A 24,147-nucleotide genomic window follows, 5' to 3' on the forward strand; every position below is an offset into this window, starting at 1 on the left:
TGTACTAAATTTCGGTGAATACACATTTCATACATATGTACAGACTTTGCTACCTAGTGCCGCACAAGTAGGGCACATCTTTAGTTACCTTCGACTTCAAAGGTTCTGCGTCAGCTCTGCATATTGTGTGGCAAGAAGACACTATCAACATCATTTTTTGCATAATGTGCAGGTATTATATGGCCACAGAGTGTAATACAAATTAGTGACAAAGTGCTGAGTGAAGGAATCTATGACAGACTCAGATGCGCATGGTTGACTATTACCCGGAAACTACCTGACTCTGCTAACATCTTATCAGCACGAAGCACTACGTCCTGCCCAGCGTTCAAACATCGCTGAAACACCGGGACACAAGGAAGGCTGTTAAAGGCATCTCGCCAATAGCCACAGGCAACAAGAGAAGAGAGACATGGGTGACCGTGGCACTGGAGGAACAGCAGGGATCTCTAGGGGACATCTTCCCAAATACACTGTCTTCAACAGTTTTGCCCACACCGTCGTGACCATCATGGATGGTTTGCTAACATGTGCTTTATCCTAAAGTAACATAAACGCACACTGACCTTAAAGTTAAAACATCCGATCATTTTGCTGGCACAATTGTGTTGCTTCCCAACACACTTGTTTCCTAGGAAATACCATTTCAAAAGAATTACTTCAGACTGTTAGGAAATGGAAAAATCTTATTTGCAACCTGATTCTCCTCCTCAAAAAACTACGTATTGATCTTGAGCACTGGGCTGTTTTAAAGACAACAATGACAGCAGTTCTACTTGATGTTCTGTTGACCCTTTCAAACCTGGGGAAAAGGAGACCGTGGGTGATAATCTTTAGTTAGCGGCACTGCTAGTTGTTTTCTGCTTTTTTGTTTTAACATTTGAAATTTAGCTTGCCTTATTTTAATTCAAATGCCTTTGGCCCAAATAATTACTTTTCTGAACCTCAGGAAACAAAGTTTGCACTGTTTTCTCACTTAATAAAAAGGGTAGGAAATGAGTTTGCTACAAAGCAGCAGCCTTCCGAGTTGCTCAGAATAAAGCGTTAGTGGTGTTTCCAAGGAGCCTGATTTAGACCAACAGGAGGGCCCTGCAGCCTCCAGACATGAGCTCACCAAGCCTGAGGAAACGCTCCTCAGGAAGACGTGAAGTGCAGAGCCCTGGCTCCATGAACATCCCCCCATTAACAGTTAGGGAACCCCAAAAAGGGACACAAAGAGAAACAAACAAACAAGAACAACAACAACAAAAAACCCAAAAGTTTTCCTAGGAGCACAGCATGCCTGACACTGGGGCGCGATGCAGCAGTTTGGAAATGGCGTTTGGATTGCTGGGCTATTACTTTGATTTTCTCCAGGTAGTTCTCAGTTTTGACAATGGCAGCCAAAGGACCTCAGGGTTACTTACTACCTTCCCTATGTATAACTTGTAAAACAAATCAAACCCAAACACAATGCATATGGAGGGTTCTCACAGAGGGTCCCTCAGTTATACTGCTATTAATGGCTTTTAAGAAGACACTCTAGCTTAAAGAAAAGTGTTGCCATAACTGTAGGATTGTGAGGAAAAGGCAGATACAGCCTTTCCAAGTACTTATGACTACAGCAGTAACTCTGTGGAGGTCTTTGACTATCCTGGGTAGTAAGCAAAGCAGATTACCTGCACTGTCAACTTCCACGCCTATTTAGAAATGTGCATGTGTGTGCCTCGCATGCAGTGTTTCAGGGGAGAGCGCAGTTGCTCTTTTCTGAGCCCGCCATCTACCACGAAGAAAGCATCAGCAATGTACCTACGTGACACGGCCGTCCTTGAGCTTGGCTAAAGTTACTCCACATAAGCAGACAAACCCTGCCATGGCATACCATACAAACAATTTTAATCGTGTAGTTACAGTCAATAGCCACTCCTAACCAGCACATTTCTGCATAAAGAAAATCGTGATACACTTATAAAAACAGCAGCTGTAACAAAATAGCTGGTGTTTTCATAGTCATAAACTCATAAAAAAGAAATACACCTTTATACAGAAATTTTATACAGATGTCGCTTTAAAATTGATTGTAAACCAAAGGAAGACACATTGCAAACATCAATTATTTTCACATTAATTGCATAATTTTCTAAGGTGATCTATTAGTTTTATTTACCTAAGCTTATTTGCATGATAGTAAAAATTGCATACAACAACAAGAGTGAAGCTTCTAGAGTGAATTGCTTGGATAACATAGACTTTTATAGGCAACTGTGTAAAGCACATTTTCTCTATTTAAAACTTTTAAGACACTTTGTTTTACTGCCCATCAAAATACAGTTATAAATAGAAAGAAAATCAGTATGATAACAAGAGAAGCAACATTACACTTAACAGAAATTTCCAAAAACTTAATTACAACGTGATGTTGCAGGATCTACAAATAAATAACGAGGACTAAATTGTGTTTCACATTTTTTCCTTAAAAAAAAAAAGTAACAATGAGCATGAAAAAAAAAGTACAGCGAACTTTTATTTCCAAAATAAAAAAACAAATTTTAATTACGGCAGTGCCATATAATACAAGGCATTTGTTGGCATATGTTATCTTTAACTGCATTCCACAGTCTATAGTTCTTTTTTAACATACAATTCGAGTAACAAACTCTTTTTTTTTTTTTTCCTTTTTCTCTTTAAAATAAGGGGCCAGTTTCCAAAGACCAGTGTGGAGTGTTACAGAAATAATTAAAGGAAAGGCAATCATAATCACAGAAGTTATAATGCTTATTTGAGGCTCCAGAATAATAATAATTAAAAGGAAAACCAATCTCTGGTATCATGCTGACAGGGTGCGACACCTCGGTGCGGCCCTCGAACACAAACTCTACCATCAAACAATCCTTGATGCTTCACCCGGGGCTGCCAAGCAGTTTGTAAAACAGAGTAAAACCTTGAGTGCAGTCTGTCCTGTCCTTCCAACTTCCTGTTTGTGCAAGTTTCTGAAGATTCATTGGCCAAACGATAAACAATGAAGGGCTTCTGAGCGAACACAAGGTGGGCTTCTCGTTTTGTTAGTAAATGCGAGTGGTACCGCTCAAAGTTAACACTTGTCTCTCAGTCTTTCAAGTCGGCATTAATGTCTGTGCTCCCGTCCACCGACAGCTCGCCCTCTAGTTTCACTGAGAAAAGGGTGTTGGTGCTTTTATCCTGGACACTCTCTTCCAAATCCTTCAGCAACTCCTCGTCTTTGTACTCCGCCACATCGACCTCCAGGCCAGAGTTGTCCTTCAGCTTGCCATGGTGCTTCAGGTAGTACCGCTGGTTCTGAAAGAACTTGATGATGGTGTACTTCGGGAGGTCCAGCTGCGCCGACAGAGTCTGGATGGCCTCTTCATCCGGGTACAGGCCCACGTCTTGGATGAAGCTCTGAAGGATCCCCAGGGCTTCCACGGAAATTTTGGTTCGTGGCCTGGTCTTCTGCCGGTTTTCCTCATCAGACTCTGCGGATGAGGCCACGGTGGGCTGCCGTGGGGGGAGCCTGGGGCCTGCCTGGGGTTGCGGCTGTGGCTGCGGAGGCGGAGGCGGCGGCTGCTGCTGCTGCTGCTGTTGCTGCTGCTGCTGTTGCTGCAAAGAAACAAGCAGACAGTCAGAGCTGCTGGGAGCCCGCTGGAGTGGGAGTGGGTGCTTGCCAAGCCTGTGCAGTGCCTGACAGCGGCAGACACAGCGAGAAAGAGCAGGCCAGCTAAACAACCCACAGCCTTTACTAAATAAACAAACATGCATCTGAGCTCAGAGCCCGGCAGCTAGGAAGCAGGGCAGCTGACAGGGCTACCGTGCCTACCTACCAGCGATCTGTGGAGAAGAAAAACAGCTGGAAAAAAAAATGTGAGCCACGCACTCTCTCAGAAGGATAGGCACCAAAGGCAGCCACCAAAGCACACGGTGATGGCAATTAACGGGCTTAAAAGAAGAATCCTTCTTAGCAAGAACTGCACAGACATCGTGGGAAGGTTGAACTACCCACCATAGGGAAAGCACTGGGCCTGGCTACGCTGCATTCTCTTCAGAGAGAGCTTGGCTATGACGCATTCTGTGTCTGCACCATAGAGGACAGCACAGCAGTGGCTTCTCTCGTTCCGCATACCCCTTAGAGGTGCAAGAATGTTCTGTCAGACAATTTCAATTCTCTCTCTTCTCACACACACACACACACACACACTCTCTCTCTCTCTCTCTCTCTCTCTCTCTCTCGCCTACCAAACTGCATTAGGTTGACACTAAGTTTTTTTTCCTTACCCACCAAATAAAGGTTCCCTCTACTCTATACCAGCTGGCGAACTTGTTTTGTCTATAGTAAGCTACGAAGTGATTAGGCTTTAAATTTAATGTATACAGACACCTTTTCATAATTAGTATCGGCGTATGTGCTGTAATTCCTGTACACAATTACATGTAACAAACGTGTGGCATGTGTCGACTGAGCACGACACCCATAATTCTCATCAGCCAAGCCAATCAGCCCTGGGTGCGCAAGGCTGCGACGTATTAGAACATTTGTCCTGTGCCTAAGCATTTCCTCCTATCCCCCTAAGAAGCAATTTTATTAAAAACAATTTACATGTTCAAACAAGTACTATTTTTATTACTTAACATATATCTTTCTTGTCTTTGTTTTAGCTGAAACAGTCGGTTTTTCAGGCTTTCACAATTATTTTAGTGCTTAATATCCTAGGGGATTCTCTTTTTCAATTTGTTTTATCTTTAATAAATACTCAAGGATTCTTTTTTTCCTGGTGAATGGATAACTCTATTATTTTAGCTACAGATATCCGTATTTTTCCCAGACAGCAGTACCAAGAAGGCATGCGGGTGATTCAACAAAGATGGTTTCTGGGACCCTAGAGGCAATGGCATTTCCCTTAAGGGAGAAAGCTAAAAACAATCTTCAGAGTTAGCAGAAACAAGTTACACAGCTTCAATTTGATATAAGTTCCTGAAGCCGCAGGAGCGTCGGAACACAGTCCACAACCTTTTAATCAAGTTCTTCATAGACAGCAGCCCCTCAACAGATGAAGGGACAGGCCCCGCGCAGGCTGATGCAGTGCAGGCTGAAGTGCTGGCGCTGTGGGCTTGGGCCAGAGCCACAGCCATTCTACCACTGTTCTTTGCATGTCCGAAACCCCTGAGGGAGCTGGCCTCCATGACACCCTCTTTTCTCCCTTTCTCCTGGTACAGGGAACTGGTGCCCGCTCACCTGAGGAGCAGCATTGGGCCATGGTGCGGGGGTCAGCAGGCCTGGTAAGAAAGCGCCTCTAGACTCTCCTTTCCCAAGGGTGCTGGGAGAGGGGCTCTAAGGAAAGACAAACAAACATGACTCACCCTGTCCTGCCCTGGGATGGGTGGGGGGCTATGTGAGGCGAAAGGCAGGATGAGGAGCATAGAGCAGGATGCCAGTTGGTTCCCCTCCCCCCTCACTCTGGACAGATTCCAAGGTATAAAACGTGTGACCTTCCTCCACAGCACAGTGGCACTTCCTCTCCTCCGGGGCAGTATGGCTTTAATTAGGAAGTAGGCGGTGTTTTAAGTTCGAATTAAACACACACACACACACACACACACACACACACACACACACACCCCAAAAAGATATATTCTAAGCTTTCACCCTCAAAACCCAGTGCTAACCAGGACAGCTTTACTAAACTAGCAGTCCAGAAGGGGGCTCCTGCCACGATAGGGTGAGGAGACTGTGACACACCAGCCGGAAAGATTTATCCCCTGGGCAAGATGGGAGTCCGTTCCTATCCCCTGAAGAAAGCCAATGTGTAGACTGAGGGAGAGGAGAACCACCAGTTTCCCTGCTAAGTTGAAGGCTTTGTTTGTTTTAGTGCCGTGCTGAGCTGGCCAAGGTAAACGAACCTGAATCTGTTCTGCTGGAACATGGATGATGTGGGGCGGCCTGTCGCCATGGTGATGCACAGCATTGCTCTCCTGCTCGTAGATGGCATCGCGCTCAGGCTGGGGAAGACTGAGGAACCTCCGGATCATCGACAGGTTCTCCCACAGGGTCCTGTTTTCTGGAGAAGGGTCTTCTTTCCAGCGCAACAGCTCACACAACCATCCCTTAGGAGGAAAGGGTAACAGGTCAGTTAGCAGTAGGGCTGGAATCCTCCAGAGGTGCTAACACGGAGACGCCAGAAGTTACCTTTTCATCTACTCATCACACTCTAACCTGCGTTAATATTCTTTTTCTTTTAATCCGTTAAGAGAGGACAGCTGTAGCTGTGGAGGAAGCAGGCTCTGTTCCTGACTAATGTTCAGATTTACATCTTAACGGGCAAACATCCGGAGATGACTTAAGTAGATAAGTGCTCACTGTGCAGCCAGGAAGATCTGAGTTTGGATCCCAAGAACTCACATATAAGCCTGTTACCTGTCACCCTAGGAACGGGGGTCTGGAGACAGACACTGGGTGCTTGCTTAAAAGCCAGTATAGTCAAAATGGGGAGTTCCAGGTTCAATAAGAGACCCTGACTCAAATAAAAAAAAGAAGCGTAAAGGAAAATAATCAGGCATCAACCAGTTGCCTGGACATATGCATGTACGAGCAAGTACGCCAGAGGGTGTACACACACTCTGAAGGAAAGTAAGGACAGACATTATCAGACCCCCAAAGCAAGACCGTGATATGGGATAGAAACAAAGACAAGAGCAGGCCTAACTCCCGCCCAACCTTCTCGCTCACCAGTGGCCATGAGCCACTGAAGGTATTGAGGTGGCACACCAGTTTTAGAAACAAACTATCCTCAAAGGCTTTCCTAAGCTTACACTTTCTTAGAAAGGAAGCTGGAAGACAGACAGACACACACAGAAAGAGAGAGAGAGAGAGCGCGTGCACAAGCTAGCAGAGTTCATGTTTAGCTTTATGACTTTACTACCATGGGCATTAGGAGAATTCCTCAACAAGAAACTTTCACTAGGGAAACTTCAGAGTCCTGCTTTTATGTCAGCTGTAACACATGTATATGACTTGTCAGAGGACAAAAAAAATCAAACAGTGAAGGGCAAACTCAGTCTAGGCTCCAACATGACGCTGTGGGATCCTAAAGTTTTCATTGGCTGAATGGTTCAACAGAGGACACTTACTTATCTCAAACTTTCATCCTATCTACTATACTGGACCAGAAGCAGCGGGGTGGGAAAGAGGGAGGGAGAGCATCAAGCTGGAGCCCAGCAGCTAGAACAGCCATGGTCACAGGCTACTGTATTGCCTGCTCGTCTGGGGAAATCTCACCTCAACACTTTGGAAGGCACTACCCCAGTGGTCCCATCACCCCAGTGTGACCTGTCGTTGGCACACAAACTGGTAAAAAGCCTGTCCCATGTCAAGCGGCCAGCCCTCCCCTTTCCGTGCACTCTCCAGAGACACCCATCCCTATTCTATTCCCTCCCACAAGCCTCTACCGAGGCCCCCCCAATCCTTTGCCCTTCCCTGTTCTCCCTTACTCCTTGCAGGCATTAGCCCATATTTGGGGTTCTGCTCTGGGAAAACTGGGCTAAAATGAAGGGCTTTCTTGGAAATCTCAAGGAAGCTAGTCAGATAGGAACAGACTAGACACTGAACCTCTAGTATTTAAATTTTTATCTATCTATCCAGGGAGGTTCTGCTTTTTATGTTATTTGGAGGTGAAACCAGAGAATTTTATAGCTTTTTTTCTCTTTTTCAAACTGAATGAGCCATTCAAAAGGAACTTCTATTTGTGATAATGGTAAAAAGAAACAAGGCTTCTTCTTCTGGAATTGGTCTGTTTGAGAGATTCAAAAGAAAAGATGGGGACCAGCACATTAGCTTCCTACTGGCTCATGATTCTGAGTGAGTTGTGCAGGTTTGGTTGTTGCTTTCTTTTGTTTGTAGGGCTCAGTATAAAACCCAGGGCCTTAAAACACGACAGCCAAGTGCCTCTAAGAAAGTTTGGATACTTTAACAGTTGTTTTTAAATAAGCAAACACACACAAATAAATGATCGTGTGCATATAGAGAGAGAGATATATATGCTCACATACCTGTGTGTACATACACACACACACACACACGAATGTTCATGTGATAATGCTCTCATTTGATGCCACTGAACACACAATTCAAGATGGAAAAGGGCAGAACACTGAAGAGTTAACCTGAACGAACAGTCACTCAGAAGGAAAAAACCACAGATGACCAGTGTGATGACAGAGTGCGGGCTCGCCTGACCACAGCAGCTCATTTCCACACTGCTGTGAGGGGGCTCTACTCCTGTGAACAGACTACAGGCTACAAAGCTTCACTTGAGTATTTAAAGTGTTTGAGACACACCTGTACACCTGGTCCCCTGGAGATACATATTATTTGCTTCTATCTAGAGGAAATCATAAAAATGTCTTCTATTTTTCCTAGAGCCAAGCTATTTCCTTATGCCATGTCTCTACATTTTTTTAATTTTTTATTTTTTTGCTGGGTAGGTTTTAGATACGTATCGCCCCTGGAGGCTTGAGCGTGAACTTTCCGAACTACATTGTCTGTACCCTTCAGCTACGACCTCTGACATAACCTGGATGCCTGAAAACTGGCCTTATTTGCCTTTCTGGAAAAGGGAGAAGGCTTGAGAAGAACAGAAAAGAAAAGGCTTTCTAGCATGGCTGGCAGAGTACTGTACTAAACTGTACTGAGCTGCTAACATTTTAATTTTTTTTTTTTAGAAATAAATGCTTGTTGCTAAAAATTGTCCAAAGTTAAATTAAGAATGATTCATGTCAGAAAGGCTTCTTGGAGAGTGTTGGAAACATTGATGGTCTCAAATCCTTCAGAAACTTCTCAGTAAGGCAGAGATCACTTGGCACTTGGATATAAGTGAACAACATGTGGATCACAGATGTTCTTTGGAAAAGAAAATCATTAGTTCTTTTAAAACAGCTAATAATGACAGCTAATTCCTAAATAATCACACTCATGTGGGTTTAACAAATATTTCAGAAAGAGAACCCTGACTCATTCAACAAACATTCTGCCTATATTGTCGCTTCTGTATCTCTGCACGTCCCAGACAGATCCTTATTTTTATTAACTGCCCATGACTAACATAACACTTCCAGTACTTTGCTATTAACCCCTGCCCTTAAATAATACTTCTAATTTCTCAGCTAAAAATAATGCGATGAATCCGCATTGAAGCATGTTTCCGCTAGCCTTTTAGAGACAGGAGGGACTGAAGAGACTGAAATCAGATGCTTCATACAAAAATATTTGATGGTGCATCTGGGAACTGTTAAAACTCTACAGGGGTATTCAAAAAGGGAAAAAAAAGAAAGAAGGAAAAAAAGAGAGAGAAAGGAAGAAGGAAGGAAGGAAAGAAGAAGGAAGGAGGGAGGGAGAGAAGGCAGGAGGGGGGAGAGAGATGGAGGGAGAGAGAAATGGAGGGAGGAAGGAAAGAGAGAAAGAAAGGAAGCGGGTGGTGCTTGTGTGATCTCTAACTAATGGGAAACACATATTTTTGACACCTTTTTTTTCTTTTGTCACAATACGCCCAACTAGGATTGGCAAAAAAATGACTAACCTTTTTTATACTAAATACCTTTTAGTAATGTGTCTACCTTAGATTCCATCGCTTTTCACTCCATTAATCATGACGGTAATCTATAATTTCAAGAAAGGAACTAGAGAGGATATAAACGCCTTCTAATTCTCCAATACCTTTTCTTAGACCAGTTCCCCAAACGTCAGAATGAATGCATTTGGAAAGCTGATGAAGAGGCCTGAATGCTGCTAACATCTGACAAATAAAAACCAAGAATTCCCCAGAAGTACCACACTGCTTAGGGGGAGAGAGATAAGAATGAGTCATGGTGCTTTGTTGTAAAATGTGAGCACAAGCCTTTTAGGATAGGTCTCTGAGACTTGATGTGCTGTGTACAACCAGAGGCAGAAGGATCAGAAAATTACTTTCAAAATTAAATTAGATCACAATTCTTTGAACAGTACAAAAGATGGTGACCTAACAAGCCTTCAAATAATGAGACCAATTCATTCTCAGAAAACTAAAATGGCACCCCCCCCCCAAAAAAAACCCTAAACTTTAAATGTAGCAATTTTGCCAAGCAGCATCACACTGCATCTAATGAGGGCAAAATATAAACAGTAGCCACATGTAAATAAATTAGTACAACTTTCAGGATGTTACTACTTTTCAAACTGACAAAGTTTAATTTGACACCTTCTGTTCCAAACCCTTTGTTTCTATTCAAAAATCACGCCTTGAGCTGTTGCTATCAATCACAGCACTTCCTTATTACTTAAAAAAAGGAAAGAAAGAAAAAAAGAAAGAAAGAAACAACAAAAAACTGGCATGGACCCTGAATAAGCTGAAAATGCCATGCAGATGAATTCTGAGATAATATGTTCAAACCTGTTATATACAACACGAATCCTGTAAAGTTATGTATTGTAAACCTACATTTATTGAGAACTAAAAGTCTTAAATCCATCTGCCACAAAGGGATACTGTTATGTACTTTATAGTAACTGACAGCCATCTGCAAATGTCTTGCTACGCTACCGTAAGCAAGAAAACACTGCAGAGGATGCTAAAGTGAAGACGGAAGTAAGGAGCATCCTTCTGCTGGTTTTGGTTTGGGATCTATTAAGGAAATGTAAGACTCGGGGAGAAATGGGAGAGAGAAAAAGCAGAGTGACTGCCAAACCCGTGTTACAAAAATCAAAACAAACTCAGTGACAACACAATGGCAATTTATTATGGTCCATGAAACACATGACTGTATGCTCATTTTAAAGGAAAAATTAGCAGTTCCAAACTCAATATTCTAATGATGTGCTTTGCTGACAGAATCTTGTTGTGCCACATTTAAATAAAAATCCTGGCACCTCTATCTCTCAGCTGCTAATTTCCAACCAAACTCAATCTCTGATTTCCATGCCATTCTTTTTTAGAGCAGTGAGTTCGAGTCAATTCATTGCTAACATTTCAACACAGAAGAGGTACAGTGATTCTGAGGCAGGAAACAAATGTTCCCCTAAGAAATGTATTTGTTGTACTTGCAAATCCTCAGATACACAGAGACACTTGCAAGGTCTAGTCTGGAACAAAGCTGGGAGTGAGTGCCTAGCACAACTAGTTTTCAAGGGGAAAACAGACTCTGATACTCTGTGTGTATGGGGGGGGGACACTTAATGCAATATGCATATGTATAAAATACCATTATGTACATATACATTTTTAAACTAAGAGCTATAAAGAGGGAAAGAAAAATGACATGCTTTTCTACTGCATCTAAGAAGGAAAATACATTTTTAAAAAAATAGAGTGGTAATTTGAGTTGTAAAAGGCAAAACATTTTAAAGTCTGTATCCATCCCCCTCACCCTCATCTTTTATGTGTTATTTGCAGGAGTATTTTTTTTTTCCAATCTCTGGGGCATATCGTGTAATATATGATATTAAAAGAAATCAATCTAAATAGGAAAGTATTTGATACAAACATTTTAGTGCAAAGCATGAATTACAGTTTTGCAAGTAGTAGGAACAAGAACAGAGAACATAATCCATTAAACAGTACTTCTAACAAAAATTCACTATTGTAGACTAAACTACACTAGGCATTTTGAATGAGTACATTTTCAACAACAACTAACTATAAAGCTAGCAATTTATCATTCAGGAAATAATTTCCTACTTTTAAAAGAATCTGTAAGTGTTACTTATGCAAATGAAGACAGTTTTTAATCTGCCCACAAACATGCTAATAGAGGGCAATTTTTTTTTTTTTTTTTTTTTTACAAAGCTGCCGGCACTCAAGAGTAATTTCACATCAGTGTTCTCCTACAAGATGGGGAAATGGGTTCTAATTGTCAGAACTACCAAATCTGTCACCTTTAGCATAAAGGCTTAAGATGTAACAAAAGATGTCACGTGTCTGCTGTGTTTTAAACCACTCCTTCCACATTATAGAAAGGCCCACTTTAACATCTTTTATGATTTATATATATTGTACCCCAAATGTAGTATTTAAACATATTATTTTGGAGGTTCTTAATTCAAAGACACTCGATATCTAAGTGTGAAATCTAGATGCCTCTAAAGCCAACTCACCATCTTCTACCTGAAACATGAACACTGAACACTGAAATCTATGCAAGTAAAATCCATGCAGAACAACAGTGAAAGCATTTTAAATTATTTACTAGGTTAAAAAGGTGAAATGATACTTTAAATACATCAAATTTCATCATCTAGGCCTTTTTTTTCTTTTTTTTTTTTTTTTGGTGGCAAAGTGGTATTGATCTTTCCAAATGCTTAAAATTAGCTAGTTTGCCGAAGGTCATTATTTGATTAAAGGCATTAAAGTTGAGGGCATGAGGCGATGCACTTTTTCTTCTTTCCCAATTCAAATCATCATATAATTTAATAAAAAGGATCCCATCATGTCTTATAATAAAAACACTTGTCTTACGGTACTGTTCTTTACCTAACATATTAACCTTAAATGCCATGAAGTTCTTTAGAAGAAAAAACTCTGCTAAAGCCATTATTCTGTGGACTAAAGAGAGATTCCAGCCATTAACATTAACAAAAAACCATGTTCTCCTCCATAGACTTGGTGGGAAATAACCCATCTCTCTCTTCCATTTACCAAAATCCACTAGCACAGGGAGTCTAGGCAGACACTGGAGTGACATTTCACTAAGTTAACACTGGTATTACTAATGAAAACATGGGGAATAAATCTGAACAGAGATGCACCAGGAAAAGCATTTCCGCACTAAAAGGGGCAAGCTATGCTCACCATTTTCCAAGCTGGGTTTTAAAAGGAAATACAGCTTAAATACCTGTGTGTACCCTCTGGTATAGTCATTTCTAAGGTGTGGTATCTGATACATTCGTTGAAAAGAGAAAAAAAAAGTAATAATGAAAATATTTTAAACTACTGCTCTTTTAAACTCTTGAGATTATTGTTTTTTAGACTCCCGAGCTCCTTCCAGACTCTCCAGTTTATTTAAGGGACATAATATCTTAGCCAAAAATCTGTGGTTTTCTATATTGGGGTAATAATAGGCCATAAAATGACTGTCTAGAAGTTTCTCATTTTGCCCCTTTGTTATTAAGAGGTTAAGCAGCTCCAGCACAGCTTCAGGAGATTTATTATTAGCATAAAAATAACATTTACACATGCCTAGGAAGAACCTCTTGGAATTCAGTGAAGTTAGAAGGCTCTCTGAGTCACTACAAACCATCTTTATTTTTCAATTTTGCTTACAATGTAATCAGATTTTTTTTTAAGTATCATTTGCTTTCTACTGTTTTTATTCCTGCCTCTTTCCTGCCCTCTCTAAGTCACTGACATAGAAGGCATAAACATGGTGGGGTTTCTTTGGCTACACACAGATTGCTCAGTTCATAGCAAGAGTGTCAAATGAAAACTTGGCCAGAGGAAACACAAACGGCTCTTACTTTAACAGGCTGCCAGGGAGGGAATCTCCAAAATTAAAGGTATTTTCAGGAGAGAGAACTTGAGAAGGTGAAAAGGAGGAATGAAGACAAAAAAGTAGAATTCTAAACAATCAGTACTAAAACAGCCAGAACTGCAGTTGTCAACCTGTGGACTGTGACCCCTTTGAGGGTCAAATGACCCTTTCACAGGGGCTGCTTAAGACCGTCAGAACACACAGATTTACGCTATGATCCATAGTAGTAGCAAATTCAGAGTAAGGAAGTAGCAACAAAATAATTTTATAGATGGGGGTCACCACAACATGAAGAACTGTATTAAAGGGTCACACCATCAGGAACATTGAGAAATGGTGAAGACAATCTCACTTAACAGAAATCAAGATTTCAAAACTGGATTTTATTTTGAAAATATTAGATTTGGAAAATGCCTACCCTAAAAATTTGATTTTTATATTTGCTCCAAATCTAAGACAAGACAAAAATCTTGCTTATATGCCTGATATATGAATATAAACTCTGAAGCACAATCCTACCTGCCTCCCACACTGGCCAACATCATTTTTGACATTACATAAATTTTAGCAGAAAGATTTAGTTTCTGTCTACTATTTTGGCACCTGACCTTCAACTTTTTAAGTTTTCATTCTCACTGTTTATATGGAGAGTAGCCCTGAAGTTCATGCTGTAAATTCTCACAAATTTCAGCCTCTGCTTCTAGGATTGAGAACTGTCTATCACCAGCTTCTTCCAATCTGGGCACCAATTCCTTAACTTATTCTTGTAGGCACCAAATTATTTCAATTACGTCAACTTGACTTATGGGACAAGCAGATCAGTGGTGACTCCAGCTTTTACGGACAGGGAGCCATCGGCACTACTACCTAGATTAGAGCTAATGAAGCCCTACGAAAAGCAAATTGATGTGAAAAGTTCAGTCTTTAGACTTGCAGTTGTGAGCTCCTTTTAGACTGTGACACAATGATGTTATCTACAAAGCTCACACCTGGAAACCCTTAATTAGCTTAAAAAAAAAAAAGCAAAAACCATGGGTTTATGTGAGTTTATGAATTCTATACTCGGCTCCATACAGCTATCCTGGGCTGGTTCAAATCAGTCTGAAGCCTAGCCTGAGATAACCACAGACTTTTGTAAAGTTAACTGAAGGTACTTAAACAACACATAGTTCATTTGGAAACACATGATGTTGAAAACTACTACTTACAAGCAGCTGTGATAAAGGTCATCAGTGGGCAGACACCAAGCGTAACAAAAAGTAAGAATGGAAGTGAGAGAAGGAAGAAATAATGGGATGAGGGAGGCAAGGAAGAACAGTCTTCCCTGATAAGGGCAGTACTGGCTTAGCTTTAAAGAATGGACCATATCGAAGGGGTTAAGCAGAATAATGGAGAAAAACACAAAATGAATCAGCAAAGTTCTGGGGAGAAAATAAACAATCTAGTTTCTTCGAAATAGATGACGTCTCCATAATCCTTCCTTCCCACCATGGCTTGAAAAACGACTTAGTTTCTGTAACCTCTTACCTTCTCCGGGCCATGCTTCTTAAGGTGTATCTAAGAGGCTTGAAAGGCACTCTGGGCAGGTTTCCCTTCCTGCCTCAAATATCTCCTCAGACCTCAAATATCTCCTCTGTAACGGAAGTCTGGTTTTATCACCTCATTCAGTCTACCGAGAATTAAAAGAGAACATCTGTGGAAGGTGCTCAGCAACAGTGTCAACTACAACTGTCATCTACTGTTGCTGACACTATCCAACTCGCCTCATCCCAGAGACTGGGACCTACTAAGAAGGCCAAAGATGCATTATCATATTCACCCCACACCTGGTCACATCCTAACACCAGAGCTCAGTTAACAGTTCTACCAACTCCAACATGGACACTCTCTGAAACATGAAAATGCAGATGGAAGACGGTCTGGCAATGATCCTTGAAGATAAATTCCTTTTCTGAGCCAGTAATATCACCTTTCAATGTTTACTCCAAAGAAAAGATAACACATACAAAGAAAGCTACATACAAGACTTTACAATGTTTACATTCACATCATTTGTGACAGCAAACGTTGAAAGTAACCTAAACTCACTGATAGAATTTTGATGGCTATTACAATATGCAAATAAACACAACACACACATATACATCTATAACCACATATGCACACAAGTACATGTCTGTGTATATAAAGAGCCTAAATCAGGATATTAAATCAGAATATCTCTAGGTGATTGAAATTATGGATATTTTTATGTTCTTCCTTATGCTTGTATTTTCTGATTTTTCTGTTGTGACTATGTAATAAAAATATGCATAGCAAATGGCTTTAATTAAAAATCTAATTTTTCTTGTCTGTCTCTTCTATAATCAAGATGAGTTCCTGTCAATTCTAGCTCTCAGGAAGGCCTCTTGGATTTCTTCCATGCCTATTGCTCTGGTCCCTCAGTCTGTGTGTTAATAATGATGACTTTACTCCAGCTCGCCCCCAACCCTACTGAGCTACATTTATTCCAAATATGTGTGTGCACTCACAGCCCTGTGAGTAGCAAACTCCTTCCTGCACTCCTCCCAAGGGACCTGAAAATATCCCAAGGCTCACACTTCAGTGAGTGGAAAACCTTGGCAGAACGTTCACCAAGACAAACTGAAGTGCCAGTAAGTTGTGGGGCAAAGTTCTAACAATGGCCCACTCTGGGCAACGCTAAAAGACTGCACACCTCTGTAACTCCTGGGGTCTCGTGTATGGCTGCAAAGTCCAGCGATGCAAATTTACAAGGAAGATGCTTTATTTAAAAGAAATAAGGTTTGAACTGAAGGCTTCATAGGCTCAAAGAGGCAAAGAACTAACAAAGGATCCTAAGGCAGATGTTTGTTATACTCTCAGAAAAGGACACTTAGGAAACTTGACTCTCCCCAAACCTCAACTCAAACACATATACACACTTATGAAGTGTATTTTTTGTTATGTTGCTTACTAATCATTATTAAAAACTCACAGTGCTCCTTTCCTATTGAAAATTCTAGAACCTTAAGAAAATATGAAGCTGGATATTGACACATACTATGTGTGAGGAAAAAAAATATAAAAATGAGAATTCATAGAATAAGTATTCTTTTAGGTGATTTACCTGATAGGGTAGCATGCTGACTTATACAATTAATTTACCACTTGATTGTTTTAAACAAACATTTCTGCACTACATTTTCAACTGATTTATATAAAACTCAGCACTGCAGTCAGCTCCAGAAATGAGCTATACTCTCCATTATGCATAGTTAGAATCAGGGAATTAAAAATTTAAATCTTTCCTCTATGATGTTCTAGGAGAAAGAACAAAGAAGTTTTAAGCCAAGAAAAGGCAATTTGAAACTTATGAGTCGTGGGAGTCAGATCCCAAGAGCAACAACTATCAGGGTCATTATGTGCTCCCAACTTGCACAGAGTTTGCTGATACGTCCACCTCATGGCTCAACCCACATAATTTCCTCCATTGTGCAGACCTGCTCATCAGAAATTTGTCTGATTTGAGCAGATAAAAACTTGTGATTTAAAAAAAACAAACAAACAAACTTGTGATTTATATAAACAGCCATTAAAGAAAGTGTGAATATTTCTGGAAGTATCATATAAGTCACGGTGATAATGGCCATACCAGGGAAGTTAATCCTAGGTGCAGGCTACCTCCATTATTCTTCACCTAAGCACAGACCAAGGAGACAGTCAGTCCAGAGAGCTAAAGGAGAGGCCAGTCCTTGAGCATCTTACTGCTGTTGCATATTCTTTAGAAATACAAGGCTTGATGGCATCTACTCCCGAGTCTGCCCTTCTGCAATCAGGCCACCACAAGGGCCTCCTCCTAGACAGCCACAGTACAGAGGAAGTCCACACATGCGCACACAACCTGTGGGGTGTGTTTTCCTAACATTTCTCATCCAATAAGGTCTGGGCCATCCAGGCTTCAGGTTCACATTGTTAGTAAACACGTAGCTCAGCTGGTAAATTATTTTTCATCTGCAGCGAAGGCATTCTCTCATGAAGTACAGCACTTGCTGCGGGCATCTATGCCAGAGATAAGGTTGTTGGTATGGTTTTGGGTTTTGTTTTAGATGTTATTGCAATTTATTGCAGTCCCCTCTTATTAGGCTTTGGAGTGACGGGTCCTTGAAAAATAAGCACACCAGAAAGTAATAAACAAATGGGAAGAAAATGTTTCCCAGGTAAATTCAAGGATTCCTAGGCTAATATGTTAAGCATGTAATTGGTCCCACTACACAATTTATCATTGATCTCATCTCTTTGGTGCCATAGACCCTTCTGGCAGTCTGGGTAAAGCTCATGGATTCCTCTTCTGAGGAAGGGTTTTATATGTCTGAAACAAATACATAAGATTACAAAGAAAACCAATTACACTGATATACATAATTGGTTTACAGATAACTTAGACAGGGGTGAGGGTGGGGGGATGGACCAGACTAAACCAATCTAACAGAAATTCTGATGGAGTAAAAGGGATGTGTGTGTGTTTAAGTTAACACACTAAACTCCAATTTAAAGCAGCAGATTCTTAGTGACAAAACAGAAAAACAGTATTTCAAGAGTTCTGTCATGACCTGATATGCTATGAAGATGTTTTTGCTGCTGATAGCAAATTTGTATTACAAATGTTGCCAGGATTTGTTGCTGATACTCATGATGGCATGAAACACCAGCTTCCAATTAGAAGTCCCACAAAAGAAATCATTTTTTCCCACCCAATATCACTGTTCCCTTCGGAAGAGTGAAAACCAGGCAAGAACTCCTGCATGAAATGTGTCCCCAACCTTCAATGTATACATACATACATACAAGTATATACTTACACTTTATATTATTTTTATAATTAATCTAGATAGGATCCAGCAAATAGAAAAACTCATTATCTGTACATTTGCGGAATAAGTGTCCTCCCTCTATCCAAAAGGAGGTTTCTTGGAGGTGGGACAGAGTTAAATAGCGACTCCTAGTAGGATAGCTACATCCCCTGAGAGGTCTCAGTTTCCCACCACCGGTGTTTCAGTAGGGTACCTCTGAGTATGTGTGTGAGTGTAGGGTGGGGGTTAATAAGATGGTTCCCACATTGAGTCCTTAGGTCAGTCCAATGGGAGAGAATTTTTGTCAGACTAATATATAATTCAGTTCTACTGAAGATCACTCCTAAAATACTCCTCAGTCTTAAGCATTGTCAATGAGGAACTACAAGAATGAATGCATAGGACACTGTTGTGCTTGTGGCACAAACTTGAAGAAGGACTTGACAAACTAAAAGCAGCATCAGCATTCTAATCTGGCTAGCTTCCTCCCTTAATCCAGTCACTCTGAAGGAAAGCAAGGCTGGGAGAGCATCCTTTGACAAGTACCGCAAGCACCCGTGGCTTTCTAGACCAGGGTTTCCCAAATGGAAGGAGGTAAGGGAGCAGGGGATGGAACAGAGGCAGAGGCTCTCCGAGGTGTGGGGATGCGGTGCTTAGGGAAGACAGGATCTGCTCAGTCAGGCCTAAGGGAACAAGCAGACATCCAATATTTGCCTTTCAGATAAGGGTACAGGGCAGAAGACTAGTCTAATAGAAAGGGGAAAGAATTTGGAGAAGAAAGATGAAACCCGAGGCAGAGGGTAGGAAACAACTGAGCTGTGCTCTTAACTTTCTACCACAATGATGAACAATGTAAAAATCTACCCAGCAACAGCAAAACACAAACTGAAAATTCCTCTTGATGGATAAGGTTTTGGTCTTTATGATCATCCAGGGTCCAAGTTATTTAGTTTCTTTAATCAAAATTACTAAAATAAAATTATTCTGCATTAGGCTATTACCCTTCCCCCAATCCAGAAACAAAAATTAATTGCCAACCAGGAAGAAAGCAAGCAATTTAGGCGTAACAGCTTGGCATGGACTAAGCTGGATTTCCTAAGAGCATTTGTTTGTGGATCTATATTTTACATACAGCCTTAGTTCCCTGACCCTCTTGAAAGCAATTTACTTTTACCTAATCTGCATTTCATTTAGAGTACCAAACTACCAGTGAAGTAGCCAAGTAGCACCGAGACAAGGAGCCCTCGTGTCAGTGCTGGGAGGAAAACGGTACAAGGTTCGAAGAAGCCATTTGGGTTGGGACGCTCCCCAGCAGGTACACATAATCTGTGCTCAGAGTCACGTGCTTCAAGTACGGGTGGAAAGCCTCCTCTCCAGGGAGCAGGCTTACATATTTCCTTTTCCTTTGTGTTTTCTCCTTTCCCAAAACTGATGTTTTTACAAACCTGGGTTTCATCACACTGCGCTGATTTCTACTTTTTAATATGCTATTCTTCCTAAGATGTCCACAAGCAAAAAGGGCAGTTAAAGTAGATTTTCAGATGTTAGTTAAAAAACTAAACTGACATTTTCAAGGAAACCATTAACAACGTTCAAACCATAGCATTCTGGCAATCACCATCTGTCCCAGAACCCATGAAGCCAAGCCCACTCTTCAACTGAATTCCACTCATGTCCTGCTCTCCTCTGCCTGGCCCCTGCCAAGCTGCTGCATTACAAAAGGGAGGGCTTTCAGTCACCGCTAAGTATCGGATGAAGATGCCATCCAGCTTGGGCTTGCCTCACACAACGTGGAGTCCAACGCTGCATGCCACTCATAAATCATCCTTGATCTCAGACCCCAAACAACACGTCCACCTAAAACAAAACCTTTCCATTACTCAATCCCTTACCTCTTCTGGGATTCATTCTCAAACCAAACTACCTATGAACAGTACTGTCCATCAAAACAGAGTCCTCATTCATCCTATACACCCAACTCAATCACAGATACACATAATTGGGTTCTACACTGATTGCAAGAGGGGCCTCCACTTCTGTGACAAGAAGGATTCTGGGTGACACCATGACTCAGGAGCAAAGTGTTATAATAGCTGGGTGGCATGGATGATGGAGAATGAATCTTCCACAATAACAAACAACACCTTTGAAAACTGACTATAAAGGCCGAGTAGACTGCAAGAACAAAAACAAGAAAAACTAATAAATCTACAAAGATAGAAAAGTATGAACATTTTAACAGCTGAATTAGAAAGAGTCTGAATTAGAAAGAATTAGAAAGGCAAATCTTTTATGAAATGATTAACTTTCCCTTCAGAGTGACACCCAAGCCAGAAGAACACGTAGACAGGCAGGAAATGTTCCATTTCAGAGCAAACAGAAAACACACAACGGTCAGGTTAGATAGGAAGCTAGGTCCAGTGGTCTAAGAAAACTTCCATGCAAGAGGGAGAATGAGCGAGGCTGAGAGCTAAGTAAAGACACTGTGTTCAACAGGAAGGGGAAACCTGACCAGTCAGACAACAGAACCCCATGGAGCCTGAGGAAGCTGCTGACACAATCAATGCAGGAAAGCAGGAAGATAGAGAGTCCATTTTGTTGGGCATGTGATGGCTTTAAGCCGTATCTGTGTTTTAAATGGAGCAATTGGTGCTTCTGTGTTTCCCTGGGTCCCTCTCCACTCTTCACATCAGCTCCGGCCTTCTATGGGGCATCTACACTTACGGGTGTACTCTTCTAGCCTTTTGCCGTTCTCCACTGTGCCTGACCTTCCACCAGAGCTCTGTGGTGTTCTGATGCAAAAGCCACTGTACTCCACCTCTGTCTTTGAAAATGACTGCAAGCCAACAAGTATCTGTGAAATACATGTTTGGAGACCGCCTGACATCTGAGCACAAAGGCTAGGGTAACAACTTATTAACTATAAAAATAACAATAGTGAAAACTATCTTTGGAAAACTATATATGTGCAATCTTAGAAACGCATTCAAAATTTTCATTTTAGAAGTGCTAACTCCATAAAAAGGCATAAGGTCAAAGGGCTATTACATGCCCACAGGGCAAAAGAAAAGAAATATTAAAAAAAAAAAAAAAAGACAATGCCCATAAAGTCCATTGGAGACCACATTCTTTTTCCCACTTAAGTTTTGGTAAAAGCATAAAAAAGGAAAATGATTAGGTTTTGATAATAATCTGGAAAATAATCCTAGGTACCTTCTCCATTTTTCTAGACACTTAACTTCATTTGATTGCATTTTATTTTTATTTAAGGACATCTTACATACATATACATACCCCAACCCTTAAAAAAAAAAGGGCTGAAATTTTAGTTACACCACATGTGGTTTTCATTTGTGAAAAATGAACAAGCTGTTTGTGGTTAAACTGTCTAATCGCCTGTTATCAATCTAGCGCTGCATTCAAGATTTACAGGATACATCAGCTTCTGTGCCACATTAGCTGGAGGGGGGGAGAGGAGGAGAGAGTTTATCCTGCGGAATAATATTTCCAACGCAGCCACACTCGCACTACATCTGGTTGTGCTGGTAGCGGCAGTTAAATTGAAATATTTCACAGCGTGTGTCAGAAACATGCAGAATGGTAATTATGACAGATCTGATTAAGCCCGAGTGCCACAAGCTCCCTGGCCAGCACTGGTTCTGCAGGTGTGACCTTGTGCGTGCCTGCGTGTGTAAATAAAATTAATTACAAGCGAGAGGGTGAAGGCTTCGGTGACATCACAAAGCGGAGAAACTCCCGAGGGGGAGACCTAATGGAATATTTTCCCTCAGTCTAATAATACAGTTCATATTGACTTGAGGTAATTAGTGGGATCATTAAAGCAGTTTTCCCGGCGTATTTGGCTGCCTGATCAGATTAGTGAAAATGTTCTTCAGAACAAGCCCTGTGTGGTCTGCCAGAGAGGAGGAAATAAAGAGCAACAAAGCATATTTTGGAATGATAAGCAGTGCTGGACTTTCACTCCAGTAAAACCTCCCTCCTTCCCTCTGGAGTCTGCAGACCCGACGTCCTGTCCATTCTAATTCTTGTTCTGTGCTCTAACCCACATCCTGAATTCTCCCTCCACTTCCCCTTTCCCTCTGATAACTCAGACCACTTCATCACTAAAAGCCATCCTCAGCTCCGCAACAAATCTCTTCTAAACAAGGCAATTTTAAAATCAGGGAAAAGTATCTGAAGTGACTGTTTTACTATCAGCTGACAAGATGGGGCAACTGGGAGAGGCTACCGCACAAGCAAGCAACAGGGAAAGCACTGCCTCTTAAGAGTCACCTGCTCCACAGGCGTGTCCTCTCTGATGTAATCTTGGACACAGTCAATATTCCTGTGTGGGTGTCAGAACGGGCTTCACGCAGGACAAGGTTGGGTCGCCCATTCTCTCTCTTCCAGTTGAACAGATCGCAGAGCCTCGTCAAGAAAAGGGCCATTTGTTTGAAAATACTCTACTGAGCACACTCTACCTTGCCACTGGAATATGCCAAGCGCTGTCACAGATGGCAGGCTCTGACAGTTCCCATCCGTAGTGTCGATACTCGACAGTTCAGCACAAGATCAGTGACATTCTGTCTCATTAGAACCACGCTAATTATCACAGCTAGTTCCAGAGAAACCATGTGTTGCAATGGTCAATTTGAAGGAGTCTGTGCATCAACAAACTGGTAATAAGGATCAGACACCTTATTATACGACAGCATGCTGCCTATGATCTGATTTACAGAATCAGAGGCACTGGGGCGGCCGAGGAGGCTGGCAGTTTATGAAACAGTGTGTTTAAACCCAATTCCTGAAGTAGACTGCTTGAAAAGGGAACTGCTCGAGAGCGACAAAAAAGCAACTGGAATCGTTGAATCAAAAAATCAAAAGAGAATAGATTTTGTTTTCTATTAACCTACATCAGAAGTAGATTAAGACTTAGGGAGAAAAACAACTTCATCAATTCAACAATCAGAAATCAACTCGGCAAATGGGTTGGAGTTTGTATTTTACAAGTTATTTAGCAGCCAATTATAGAATGGCTCTATTCCTATAAGTCTTTAAAATACAGGCATTTACTTTTTTAGTTGGTAATTTGATTTTGTGCCATTTTACCAAGCAAAAGAATTGCATACAAAAAAATACTTAGAACAGATTCTTTTTAAAAATGTTAAACTGCTAAGGTTCCTTTCTAAGATGCTAAAAGCAAGAGAGTGGGGTGAGATCCTCTCTACCCTGGTCCTCTGTCCTTCTGCACTATCTTTGCTTGATGTGAAAATCTGAAGTAGTTTATTTTGAAGTTATTTTTCTATTGTCATTCTGCATAAACTTACTTTCATTGCTCATTCATTTTATAGGGTCTTTATTTTCCGTTCTCATGTGACAAAAGAAAGGAGCTAAAGTTAAAATAAAACCTACCTTCATTATCCAAAACATAAAAGATGATGACTGAGACTCCCAAGAAAAAGCTCACCTTTCAATCAGGTCGTTTGCTGAAAGATCACACCTGTATTACATTCTGTGCAGAAATTATCAGGTCTTCAGATGAACTCTGGTTATGAGCTAAGCCCCCACAGTTTGCTCATTTCCCTCCATCTTTGTTGATGCTGTCTTTGAAGAGCTGACCTAACTGAAGCCTCCGAATACCCAAGAGCTTCTCAATCAGGAGCCTCCCAGAGGCTCAGTCCACACTTTGTGGCTTATGCTGCCATTTTAGGACAAGAGGAGGCCTGCGGTGAAAGGAGATGCTAACAAATACTCATGCTTTGTAATGGGCTGAACTTCTGCTGCATGGCCACACACACAGTGGCCTTCCCCATTG

General features: G+C 41.2%; 1 protein-coding gene across 7 annotated transcripts in view; it reads right to left on the reverse strand.

Moving 5' to 3' along the window:
- Positions 1 to 666: 666 nt before the first annotated feature.
- The window catches only part of Satb1 (SATB homeobox 1), a 93,500-nt gene continuing 70,019 nt past the window's right edge, over positions 667 to 24,147 (reverse strand). For 6 of the 7 annotated variants that reach the window (XM_021656119.2, XM_021656117.2, XM_021656116.2 and 3 more), the window contains exons 10-12: positions 5,890 to 6,093; positions 5,225 to 5,320; positions 667 to 3,594 (exon numbers count right to left, since the gene is read on the reverse strand). In XM_021656119.2, the coding sequence (XP_021511794.1) occupies positions 3,085 to 3,594; positions 5,225 to 5,320; positions 5,890 to 6,093 (810 nt within the window). In that variant the 3' untranslated portion in view covers positions 667 to 3,084. The remainder of the gene's footprint in view (positions 3,595 to 5,224; positions 5,321 to 5,889; positions 6,094 to 24,147) is intronic. The other variant, XM_021656120.2, reaches the window with a different exon arrangement.

Source organism: Meriones unguiculatus, chromosome 16 (genome assembly GCF_030254825.1).
Source record: "Meriones unguiculatus strain TT.TT164.6M chromosome 16, Bangor_MerUng_6.1, whole genome shotgun sequence".
Taxonomy (NCBI): Eukaryota; Metazoa; Chordata; class Mammalia; order Rodentia; family Muridae; genus Meriones; species Meriones unguiculatus.